The following is a 13,849-nucleotide window of genomic DNA, read 5'->3' on the forward strand; positions in this document are numbered from 1 at the left end:
TAATTTATTCCTTATAAAAACATATTGCATCCGATCACAATACAAAAAGCTGGCCTTCATCAGAAGAACCACTACAGGGTATTATGTTCATTACACTTCACATCAATATATGTCCTTAATCAAATAACTACTATTATCTTCGTTCTTCATAACAACCAATGACCTCCTTACCTCAGTCATTCTTTCTTACCATAACACCCAACACATCAGACTGCACCACATGTTGTAGCACCACATCTCATATACACTCCACACCTACCAGTATGGAACTCCTTGGTATTCTTAGGTACACATATCAGGTACCTCGTTCACACTCTACTCTTGCTGAGTAGATAGGATACTTCTCAAGTAATCATACCAGTACTGGTTCCACACCTGGTATTATTTGGTCTCTCCACTTGGCGGTGATATGGGTGGTGATGTGTAGGGTATCCACAGATTCACCGTGGGGGTGCATCATGGCCATAAGTAGACACACCACACATGGTGAGTTCCTCACTGGTGGTAATGGCCGACTCTGGACGCGTGGATACCTGTTTTGGTGAGAGAGCGGGTATCACTAAGGAAGATGCCCCGCGTCTCTCACTGAACTAGGCCTACAATTTCCAATCTTTAATTTTCACTTTGATTTATTCTGGTTCTCACATCTACACTTTCCTATCTATTGTGACCTTATGCCTTATATTTATATATTTTAATCCTAAATTACATACTTAAGTAAGGATCTGGTTTGCCAGTTCCTGGGAAAATTAATTGGGCTATATCATTAACTCAAAACTGTAGCCCGGGGCAGAATGGACGCCAACATCGAACAAAGCCTAGCGTCGTATTTTCACGGCGTGGGTATATCCACTTCACTTCAATCTGTATTTAGGGATCCTCCCCTCACATGATGCAATCGTTGAAAACAGTCATAAGATTCTCTAATCATTGCATTGTTTGTGGTTATTCATCACATGAGATAACGAGGTGTATTAAGCTCACACCGAGGCATACAAGATATTTTCTTTGAATTACAGTATAGTTTCTGGATCACTTCCAACACTTCACATAGGTCTGATACATTTATCCCTTTTCCAGATCACTGTTCTCTTATATTTTCATCTGATACCTGCAGTAGCTATGTTCACTAATCGTTCACAAACGTAAATAGTATGATCTTCAAACACGATCTACACTTATCTCTTATAGTACACTAGTCCGTATCATTTGGACCTTCCCAATCATCCTATAGATACCTTGAGTTCTCCTTAATGCGGTGAGTACATACACTTCATATTATATGACCGTACCTTGGTACAATTCTTATAAAACAACACACAGTAGGTGAGTTATCCTTTACCAATGTTTCCCGTTTTCTGTGACTCTACAGCGCAGTGGATTTTAATATTATGTAACGTAATATGAATAAAAGGGATATTAAGGATGACAATGATGTGCGCAGTAGTACACCACATTGCTTCAGGTCAGGTTAGTAACATGACCCAATAATCTCCCACCCAACCTTCATCACATGTGTTAAGACATTTGTTATGTATTACATTCAATTGAGTGAAGCATCTGCCTATTCTAGGGTAAAGATGACAGGATCAGCTGGAGTACAATATATACAGTATACAAGAACACTTGCCAACAGTGCGTAACAAAGACTAACAAGCCGATCAGTGGTGAAGAGGATAAAAGTAACACAGCTCTATTCATTCCCGTATCATATAGAGTTTTTTTTTAAATCTAATTATTAAACCAAACTTTTAGATAAAGTATTCAGGATTATTTTCATAAAAAATGGTGTGGCTAACAAAATTAGAACTGATTTTACTGACTCTGGTATCAACATTTCTCACATTTTTTTTTATAAAAGAATGAAATTCCTTTCACTGTATCATATAGAAATATTTTGTTAAAGGATATCTTGTTGAAAATATTTTGTAGAGAATTTATTAAGTATCATTATAGTATCAAATTCATCTCCCTATCACAATTAGCCACACTTGAGTGAGGAAGGGGGGGCTGACACAATTTTGCAGCTTGAGTAAGGAAGGTGGGGGAGACGTGACCCTACCACCCCAAAAAGGTTTGCTTCCGTCAACACACACCAACACCACCCACACATCACACATACACCCCTACATCACACACAAACACACCCTCCAACAACCACCCACACACACAACCATCACCACCCTCACCCCACATCACCCACACCATCACCACCCTGACACATCACTCACTCCCCCAACATTACACACACACACACACACACACACACACATACATACATACATACATACATACATACATACATACATACATACATACATGCATGCATACATACATACATGCATGCATACATACATACATACATACATACATGCACTCATGCACACACTCACACACTCACACATTCACACACTCACACATTTCAACACCACTCACACACCTCCCAACAAGGGAATTAAGACAGCAAACATAAGGAGTGAAAGTCTTATTGTATGACACATCTACATGTGTGAGACTGTATGGTAACAAGTTAAATATCAGCTGGTGAGGAGCACTTGGCAACACTCATTTCCACTCCATCTCTCTAATTACCCACACCTTTCTGCTTTCTTACTCCATATTTCAAAATGTTATGTAACGTAATGTTGAAAGGATACAACTTGGCTCATTTATTCTTATATCTGTACTTACCACAATATCTCTAAAAATACTTTAAGTTTCATGTTTATTCAAGACATCTTCAGGTCATGAAACCCACTAATTCTCCACCCAAGAAAGGGTGACCTGACAATCCATCAGGTCAGTAATATGATACCACTAATCCCCCATCCTACCTCCACCGGACATTGCATCAGGTCAAGTCAGTTACACGATACCAACTAATCCCCCACAGCTCCATGGCAGTGGAAAATAGCAGTCTTTGCTGTAACACACAGCTTCATTCATGCCCAAACTTTTCGATAAACTATTCCGGATTATTATGGTAAAGAAATGAAGTTTCTAACTTAATTAGAACTATATTTACAGATTTCAGTAGTTTAGACTCAAGGAAAACATCTCTAGCTTCCTAAAACGTTCTGGGGAAGTGGGCTAGTGTGTTTCTCTGCAAGATGTCTAGTTTAGACACTCGGAAACTTTTCCCAGTAACCGGGATAAGGAATTTTTCCGGGTTTGAGAAAGTCGTCTCGTAAGCCGGAAATCTTTCATCCCCGGAAGTGCTCTGCACCAATTGTTTCGGCTAACAGGGATATCATTGTAAATAAAAATTATTTTCTGAGAAAAATGCCAGAGCTTGATGGGACCTAAAACTGGAAAAGAAAAAAATTACCTGGTAACAATTGAGACTCCATTTATTTCTCTTACTAACAGTATTACTATTACAGCTTTGTTGAAATTAGCCATTGATACTGAATATGCTATGGTTATTTTAAAATTAAATTTTCGACTTGTGAATTTTCAGTCATATTTTCATTATTAGGTGGTGTTCAGAGCATTACCTTATGTTATCTCACTTTATCTTTCACCTAAACTTAGTGGACAGAGGGGGGAGGGGGAATTTCTTTACCCCCTTCTCTATGTTTTCAAGTGCTAAAGCCGAAGAAATTACTGTGAATATTGAGATACTGAACTATGAAAATTGGAAAATGTTTCCATAGAATGACAATTTTTATGAACAAGTCCGAGCTTGAGGGAAGCTTATGAATTGTGTTTAAGTATTTGTATGCTTGTGCATTTACACAGACTGAGGCATATTTTGCAGGTTAGATCAAAATTTCATTATACAAGTTGACAATCCCTTATCCGAAATCCTTGGGGCCAGAGGCATTTCAGATTTCGGAATTTTTCGGTTTTCAGAATGGTTTTTTTTTTTTTTTTTTCCTTCCCCTCTCTCCTGTAAGCCCACCCGGGCATAGATCGCTGACCCACATCAGGGCCTGGGAGGGGCGAAAATATTATTATTATAATATTATAATACTTTACGCGGTTAATTCAACCCACAGGGTACCACGGAAAGTGAGAAACGCGTAAAGTGAACAACATAACATATGGGATTAATTGAAATAGACCCCGGCTGACCCCCAAACTCCACTTTTTCTGACACAATACCTATGTTCTAGTAAAAATAACATCTTAATTTTATGATGGTACATGCACACAATTAATACTTAAGAGAAATAGAGAAATACAGTCGCCAAGTTAATGTCCATTCAAATAATGGACTCAACTCCTTCCCCCTCTTCTCACACTACACTCACTGGCTCTTCCCTCTCTGAGAAATTTTTTGGGGAAAACCACTAGATTTTAAGGTACTGTATAGTAATAAATAAAACCTCAAACTAAAGTTAGGATAATATAATTGACATTGCTGGATTCCTTGTAAGACCAGGAATATTTTGAATATAAATGTCATATATTTTGCACAAAAGATAACATATTTATTCAGAGTAAACAAAATACTTAATTAGATCTAAAATTTGTATGTCTAATGCAAAATCTATGATGTTTATATTCAAAATGATCATCAAATTGTAAGAATTCCAGCAACGTAAATTATATTCTGGCCGGATAATTTGTATGAATTTTATGAGCTAAATAAAAAAATTATACTTCACCCGCGTAAAGGTACATGCACCGCGGAATGTGAGCATCCCGGGTTCTGGCAGGGTACCGCGTAAACGTGGAAACGCGGAATGTGGGACCGCGTAAAGTGAGGGTTGACTGTAATAATAATAATAATAATATTAATAATAATAATAATAATAATAATAATTATGATAATAATAATAATGCTGTAATAATAATTCATAGGTCTAGATCGCATTTCTCTATTTTGATCTTTTTTTTCATTCTTGTATTTCTTTATTATTATTACTATTATTTTATTACAGTATTATTGTTATTATTATTATTATTAATTTTATTATTATATTTTATTATTACTATTATTATTATTGTTATCAGTATTATTTTATTTTGGTGTACAGTATTTTAATTAAAAATTTCATTTACTATGAATAATTATTATTATTATAATTATTATTACTATTACATTTTCGCTGTATTATAGAATTAAGCCTTTTTGTATTTTTAGCATTAGCTATACCTGTACAATCTTTGACATTTAAATTTAAACTATGTGGATTATTTAGAGGAAAATGGAAATAACTGGGCAAGGAAAATGTAATTTAAAACTCTTCTATTCAGATGGTGAATTAGTCGTCCGAGACCAGGGCAGTGTGTGGGTGAGCCGAACTTCACCTCAGTTGGATATGGTTGGAGCGGGGGAGTGGGGATGGGGAGCTTATACTAGCATCGAGGGCTTACCTGATACAATAACTGCCATGTGTTGCGTTGGAGAATATGTTTGGCTTGGAGATAATGCTGGCAATATCCATGGTTACAAGTAAGTTTGAGTCTTTTATTAAGCACTATGTTTGGTTATTGGTAAGTACATGTAGAACAGACTTACCTTTACTCTTGTAGGGGTGGTATCTTTTTTTTATCATGCTTTAATCCTAATTATTCTTTCCACTGCTGTGTGTTTCCAAGATCATTTCTTTCACAATGTATACTTACTTATATTGTGATCGGTGGGCTTATCTGGGAAACCCCTTTGTACTGTACCATCTTCAACATTCTTTCATATTTTTATATACAGTATAGTCTGGTTTTACGTGGTTAATTAAACCCATGGAGGTCCGCGTATAAAGCGAAACGCATAAATGAAATAACAGAAGCTATGGGATTAATGAAATAGAGACTGGGCCGACCGCCATTGTGTAGAAAGAAAAAAAAGCACTGGTTCCTCGGCATGAGTGAATATACGCGGAGACAGTGAGACTGACGTGGAGGCGGAGAGTAGGGGTGGCAAGGATGCCTAGACCAATCACAGCGAGCGGCGGAGGGGGTGCGTGGGTGGTAAGGATACGTGGCCCAATCACAGCCTGCAATGTCACCGGAGCGAGTCTGACGTCAGTGCCCAGCACCTCGCCTGCTGCTTGCCGCATACATGATGGAATTTACCGTGTAAATAAGAATTATTTCTTCTGACAAGTGCCGCGTAAAACCAGACTATACTGTACAGGTATATATTTTTTTTCGGACATTAGTCCACCCGGGCACAGGTAATTTTTAATAACCCACATCAAGGCCTGGGGGGCGAAAATATAACAAAATAATAATAATAATGATGATAATAATAATATAATAATAATAATAACAATAATTATAATAATATAATAATAATAATATTAATAAAATATATAAAAATAAATAACAATTATAATAAAAGAATATATTAATAATTCTAATAAAAATTAATACAAATTATAAATAGTAATAATAACAATAAAGAGCCATAAATAAAAACAAAAATTAAAAAAAGATATCAAGAGTGAGAAATGATATACAGTGGTCCCTCGGTTAACGAATACAATTCGTTCCAGAAGGTCGTTCGTTAACCGAATTCATTGTTTCAATGGGATATTGGGTAATTAGTTCCAGCTCACCGAAAAATACATACAAAGTAAAAAAAAAATGCAGTAAAGTACACTTACTTTGAGGTGTGTATGTAGAAGGCTCCTGGTTGATGATGACGATGGGAATTAGAAGTGGGGATGGAGGAGAAGGGAAAAAAGAAGGAAGTGGTATGGAGGAAAAATCACCTTCTTTGGACCCATGCTTCATGCCTCATTTCACCAATAAAATTTTAAGTTCAGTAGGTGTAATTCAAGATTATTTTCTTTAAATCAACACTGCACTGCACTTTATGTTTTCAATATGTTAACTAAAGTTCAGAATGACCAATAATTTCAATGAAAAATGCAAAAATATTCAAGACACCAACAAAATAGATGTTCACTCCACTGTTTTCAAAGCCCAACTGACACCTTGTAGCCGACTCACGCATCTGATGGGCGAACAAAAAACTAGTTCCCTGTACTGCATTTATTATCAATATGTTGAATAAATGTCAAAATGACAAATAATTTTAATATAAAACATTCAAAAATATTAAAAAGCTGAAATTTAGTGATATTTAATCCATTGGAAACGAATTTAAACTTAGAACAGATTACTGAATTGGCAGACTGGGCCATCAGCTGATTCTCACAACAACAAACTGGTATGTTAGTTCCCTGTACAGTACTGCATATATTATCAATATTTAATGTTAAAATGACTAATAATTTTAATATAAAACATTCAAAAATATTAAAAAGCTCAAATTAAACGATATATAATTCATTGGAAACGAATTTATACTTAGAACAGATTACTAAATTGGCAAACTGGGCCATCAGCTGACCAGCTGATGCTCACAACAAAACGTGATTTTCGTAAGGATTTCGTTAATCGAATTTTTTTCGTTAACCGAATTGAAGATTCTTATGGAAGGTAATTCGTTAACCAAAATTTCGTTAACCAAGGGACCACTGTAGATAAAATACGGGAGTTACGTTCCTGAGCCTCCCTTTGCCCCATGAAAAAAGTTACGTATACAGAAAATTATTGCCATTTCTATAGAGAATAGTATATAGAACTATAGTACTAAGTTTGTATTGGTACTCACCGATGGACGGAGGTGGTAGAGCGAGTGTGTAGTGGGTAGTGGAGCGAAGGAGGAGGGTGGGAGTGGAGGAGGAGGGTGGTGAGTCACTGAGACTCTGCGGCTGCCTCCTCCTCCTCTGTTGTTGTTTGCTCCTCCTCGGCTGCTGGCTGTTGTGAATAAGCTCCTGCCGTTTCACAACAAAAAAATTAATCCAGTGTTGACTGCTTGGTGCTACTCATCTTCTTCTACTTATAGATCTCGGTGTAGTAACCAAGACTGTCCTCATTACTGCGTTGAACCTTTGAGCTACGTTCTCTGTTTGGGTAATCATCTAGAAGCATTTGCATTGCTTGCTGGAACTTGTTCAACGATTCTGCCAACCTTTTTGAAGTTAGCGTTCGTTGAGTTTCTTCTTCGTCGTCTTCTTCAACGGGACTGTGTTCTGTTAGTTGTTGCAAATCTTCTTTGGCGAGCTCTCCTGTATGGGATGCCAGGGCGTCCTCAATATCCTCTGATTCCAGCTCATCAAAGCCTGCCTGTCTATCCAAGCTGAGGATATCCCTATTCACAGCTGGGACTAAGTCCGTGAATCCCGTAAAACTGTTGACGCACTCGGGCCACAGTTTATGCCACGCACCATTCAGACAACTTTCTGAAACCTCTTCCCATGCCTTGTCAATGTTATCAATTGCATGAAGAATGTTGAAGCCACGCCAATATTCTCGGATCTTTGGTTTATTTTATCCGTCTGTAGCCTTGAGCAGCTGGACCATGGTAAAGCAAAAATAATACGCCTTGAATGCAGTGATGATGCCTTGGTCCATAGGCTGCATCAGTGCTATCAGGTTTGGAGGCAGGAATACAACTTTTCCACTGTCATGCAAGTCATCGAGATTGGAAGGATGAGCTGGAGCATTGTCAAGGATCAGAAGAATTTTGAAGTTAAGGTTCTCCTTGGCACAGTATTCCTTCAGCGCAGGGACAGCATACACGTTTGACCACTGGCTAAATATGGCACCGGTTATCCGTGCCTTTTTTTTGCCTTGTAAATGACAGGAAGGTGATCCTTAGAGTAACCTTTCAGGGCCCGTGGGTTGGCAGTGCAAGAAATCAACATAGGCTTCAGCTTGAAGTCACCGGCAGCTTTTGCGCTAAGCAGCAGCGTCAAGCGGTCTTTTGCTTCTTTAAAACCTGCTGCTCTTTTCTCCTCCTTGGAGATATAGATCCTCTCAGGCATCCTCTTCCAAAAGAGACCAGTCTTATCCACATTGAAGACTTGCTTCGGTGAGTAACCTCCTTGCTGGATAATCCGTTTGAATTTTGGCGGGAACGTCTCGGCAGCAACTGTATCTGAACTGGCAGCTTCACCAGTCATCTTAATATTGTGGAAGTTATAACGATGCTTAAATCGTTGAAACCATCCTTGGCTGGCCGTAAAGGTCTCTTCCTTCAATCCTTCACCCTCTTCTGCCTTTAAGTCATCAAACAGGGATCTGGCCTTATGCTGGATAACCGTAAGGCTCACAGGGGCATTGCGTTGATTCTGGTCCTCCATCCACATTGCCAGCATCTTTTCCACCTTCTCTATCACAGTGCTTCTAGTACGAGTCGTCTTAGTAGCACTCAGAGAAGAACCACTTCCAGCACTAATCTTAATCTTGTCAGCGTTGGTCCGGATAGTACGCACTGTTGTGGGGGCTAGACCAAGCACAGCGGCTATGTCCACAGCATGTACCCCTTTTTCAAATCGGGTTAATATATCCATTTTTGTAGCAATAGTAATGGTCTAATGTTGCCTCTTCACTACACTAGCATCAGTACCACTTGATGGGCGCTTGGAAGCCATTTCGAATGGTTAGAGCACAGTTTTAGAGCAAAAACACTTAAGCACGCACGAATGATGTGAAATCGTAACAAGAGACTGGCTTGGCGTTGCTTGGGGACGCTGTGACGTTCTGCGAGTGAGGGCAGCGCGCCGAACCAAGAGAGCGTAGCGTGGCCAGACATGACATGAGCGGGTGATGTGCCATAGAAAGTTGTCCGCTACAGCGCAAAATGACGTAGTATCGGATCACAGGGACGTTAAACGAATTTTTGGTCTCTAAAGTTCAGCGACGTAGTACCGAAACAACGTTAAGCAGGACGACGTTAAGCGAGAACTTACTGTAGTTTAAATTACCACCTGCAGTATCTCGGTAGAAAATACCAGCTCAAGGGTAATATTCTACAACAGGGATACAAGACTATAATAGTGCCCTCCAACCCTCTCATCAACATTCACAATTGTACGAATATAGTTTATAGCACCCATAAACACTTCAAAACTATTCACAAGACTGTGTTATTCTTGTGTGGTGGCGGGGCGGCGGCAGTGGCAGTGGTGATGGTTGTCACAATTACAGCTCACTGTCTCAGTATTGTAATGATGTGCACTTGGAGCACAGAATCCTATTTTTTTACTTCCCTCCCAAATATTTACCAGTGAGTCATAGATCACTAAACCAAGAAATTGTAATTGTTAAATGAGAAATGGTGATATTGTAGTGGATTTCTCCCCTACAAACGCTGTTTGTCGCTGAGTAGCCGACCCCGCGAATTCCCCAGTGTATGCCTCGTGCTATAGGTCAACCAGCGCCGCCTTACATGACGGAGGTCAACTATTAAGCCACACCTACCTCCACTATATTAGACCTGACCTCGTGGTGTCCTGGCTCTTTCTACCTACACCAACCAGCAAGCAACACCACCTCCTCCACTCCTGCCTGGCGGCCGTCGCTCCCGCCGGAGAGCATGGCGACCCACAAGCTGTCCTCCTCTGAGCATCCTCACCAACCAGCTCTCTCTACATCACGCTTGTAACCACGCTGCCACTTCCCAGCACCAAGCTGCATTGTACATCCAATACAACATGTATACAGAGAGCACATTGTGAGTTTCCTTTCTCCATCCCATCCTGAGTGCGAACCAAACATCTCGTACCCCACAATATAAATTTTAAATTGCTAAACCGAGAAATTTTTAATTGAATGACCGTTAAACAAGTGTCACCTGTATTTTCATTTGGACTAAAACTCTTTGTCAAGATAGCCCAATGGTATGTTCATCCTGTAGAAAATGCTTGAAGTTTGTTCAGCAACCCCCCCCCCCCAAAAAAAAAGTTATTACTTTACTTACAGATAACGGCTAACACTGTGTACTCTGACCAGGTTTAGTGAATGCGCAGTGCAGGTCGCTAATCTGACTTTCAACTGTTTCTCTTTCTATTGACAACACACCATACATACTGTACAGTATATCATTTCTCACTCTTGATTTATTTTTTCGTTTTTGTATTTATTTATGATTATTATTATTTTTATTATCATTAATATTTTATTTTTATTTTTTATAATTTTTATTTTATCATTAATTTTTATTAATTATTATTATTATTATTATTATTATTATTATTATTATTATTATTATTATTATTATTATTATTATTATTATTATTATTATTATTATTATTATTATTATTATTATTATTATTATTATTATTATTATTATTATTATTATTATTACTACGTACTATAATAATATTTTTGCCCCCTAGGATCTGATGTAGGTCGGTGACCTGTGCCCGGGTGGGCTAATCCCGTAAAAAAAATATATATATACGTACTGTACTGTACATCTTTGATTTATCTTCAGAGACCTTGATATCTACCCAACATATTGGCAACATTGTCATAGGATTGGCTGCAGCAATTTTGGATATCTAAGTCCAGTTTATTCAATGTGTCTAAAACCTGATTACTTTCTCCTGTGTTACTACTGATGGGAATATAAAGCAAAAATCAATCTACTGGTGAATGAAAGTTGGTAATTTCTTGAAACATTAGTTGTAGAATCTAAACAAATTGAGTAGTACTTTGCACTTTTTGAAACATTAGTTGTAGAATCTAAACAAATTGAGTAGTACTTTGCACTTATAACTTTTTTTGCAAACTGTTGACAAAACCTTTATGCTTATTATCATAATGAGTTCATCACAAATGGTTGACCTGATATGACTTAAAAATTATTTGTTTTATTTCCAAACTGTGAAATTTTATATTAGTTCTAGAATACATTGGTAGCTGCCATCATGTGATCCTATTATATGATCAGTTCCTCTTAATGCCAATTCACGCTCAGTAAGAAATTTTATCATTTCTACCAAACGCTTGATGACAAAGTCCACTGTCAATACACCCATCTATGTTTGCTCTCTGTACTTAGGCTAGAATTGTTTTCTGTGATCTTATGAACTTTTGTGTTATCTTAGAGCTCGGTTGATGTGTGTCCAGTCATTGAATCCATGCATGAATGGTGAGCTTGTACCAGAGAAGAGCAAACATGTGAAACAGTAGTTAAGCTTGAGACTTGGAAAACAATAGGCTTTCTCAATTTACTGATTCTCCATTACTCAAAGCGTAAAAGAATGCCGATTTAAGAGAGAAAACGATATCCCTGATGCTCACCTGAACCATACGTTCTTAGTGTTTCTTTGAAATCTGAATAATGATGCTGACAAGTATCTGCTACTCCACTAAATAGGGTTCATTGTACAAGCACAATATTAAAGCATTCTTTTACTAACCCTGGGTATCCAGTCAGGGATCTGTCATTTGTATCGAGTGACCTCAAGTGACTTTTGCTGTTGATTTTTATCTAGTGCTTCTTTATCTGAACAAAACCCTTAGGAAAGTTGTGATTTTTTTGTATGATGTTGAATAATCAGAAGTTTTTGGAATGAGATAAACAATACCATGAATAAGTTCAAATTATTCCCCGCAGTATCTAAACCAGTGCAGAGCACTAATTTACTTTTTTCTGTTTTAATGTATTTATAGTCTTCATTTGATTATATAGCTCATCCCCGACTTATGATGGGGTTAGGGACCCAAATCCAGGTCGTAAGTCGAAATGGTCTAAGTCAAAAATGCTTAAATAATACATAGAAATTCTAAAATGGGTGTCTCTTTTTCTTCTCAGCACCACATAACTCTCACTTTTGAGCTTGCCAGCCATTTTAAAGTGAATTACAAACAAAAAATTTCTCTGTGTACTGACGTTGGGACTCGAAAATACGTAAGACAAAATTTTGGTATGACTGAGGCAGGTCGTAAGTGCGAGTGGTAGTAAGTCGAGTAGGTCGTCAGTCGGGGAGGAGCTGTACATCTTTTATTTGTAGTTTGGTTGGTTTTGGCAGTGAGGGTCTGAAAATCTGCCCTCAGATTATTTGCATTATACACCATTTCTTTGGAATGAATTCCTTTTGTATAGTGAGATACAGCCTTTATTGTAATAGTGCATCATTTATAAAAAGCCCTTGTAACTGTTCTCAGTTATCTTAAAATTTTGTTTCTAAAGTTCCTTTAAAAAATTTTTATTACTAATTTAGAAATATTCATAAGTTTTTTCCTTTTATAAATTTACCTTCATTAGTTTGAAACATGGCCCCCTAATGTATGTCCATTTTCATTACTTTTTACATGTTTACATATTATATGGTAACTTTTACCAAATCTGTATTTCAGTTAATGAGCTCTGGATGAGAAATTTGATGAATATTTTATTAATTTTCAGCATGGTGGATTATGGGCGTGTGTTCAGCTACTGTCTAGAGCCTGATGCCCCTCAGTCATCCCCAGTTCGATCACTGTGTAGTCTTCATGCTCTTGGAAGAGTGGCTGTTGCTCTGTGTAATGGACGCCTCTTCTTGTGTAGCTCTGATGTTACACCAACATCACCTGTGCTTGGAGAGGGAAGTTTTGTTATGACTGAACTGGCTGGTTCTACACAAGAGATTCACTGTCTTGCTGTTTCTCAAACTCAAACTACATGGTAAATAAATTTAAAGATAAAATAATGGTTAGCATTCCCAGGTATTATTACAGATTGATCTGTGGGTAATAAATTCTGATTCTTCATAAAATTATGTAATAACAATGGGTAACATTTGCTTAAAAATTATGTAGCTACACTTTCACAACCTTAAAGGGGGAGGTAGTAGGCAGCTACCAAACAGGGAGGTACTACCGCCTGGGAAGATATTGGAAGCATAATGTGTTGTCTAATGGTAGACCCTGCTGCCATATGGCATCACGAAAATTGTGACCTAGTCCCAGGTTGCTGATCTGACTTTCTGCCTCATTTACACACATTGCAGGGTCTCAATTGTTTCTCTTGCTTTGACAACTTCTTGAGCACAATCCGTTCTAGAAGGTTGCCGTTAACAGCTCGATTAACGAAACCATTGTTTCAATGGGTACT

General features: G+C 37.8%; 1 protein-coding gene across 1 annotated transcript in view; it reads left to right on the forward strand.

The window, feature by feature from the left end:
* The window catches only part of LOC121876157 (leucine-rich repeat serine/threonine-protein kinase 1-like), a 227,373-nt gene that overhangs the window by 184,814 nt on the left and 28,710 nt on the right, over nucleotides 1-13,849 (forward strand). Inside the window, exons 41-42 of the mRNA XM_042381100.1 lie at nucleotides 5,206-5,404; nucleotides 13,163-13,420. Coding sequence (XP_042237034.1) covers nucleotides 5,206-5,404; nucleotides 13,163-13,420 — 457 coding nt within the window. The remainder of the gene's footprint in view (nucleotides 1-5,205; nucleotides 5,405-13,162; nucleotides 13,421-13,849) is intronic.

The sequence above is a fragment of the Homarus americanus genome, unplaced genomic scaffold (genome assembly GCF_018991925.1).
Source record: "Homarus americanus isolate GMGI-L3 unplaced genomic scaffold, GMGI_Hamer_2.0 scaffold33468, whole genome shotgun sequence".
NCBI lineage: Eukaryota > Metazoa > Arthropoda > Malacostraca > Decapoda > Nephropidae > Homarus > Homarus americanus.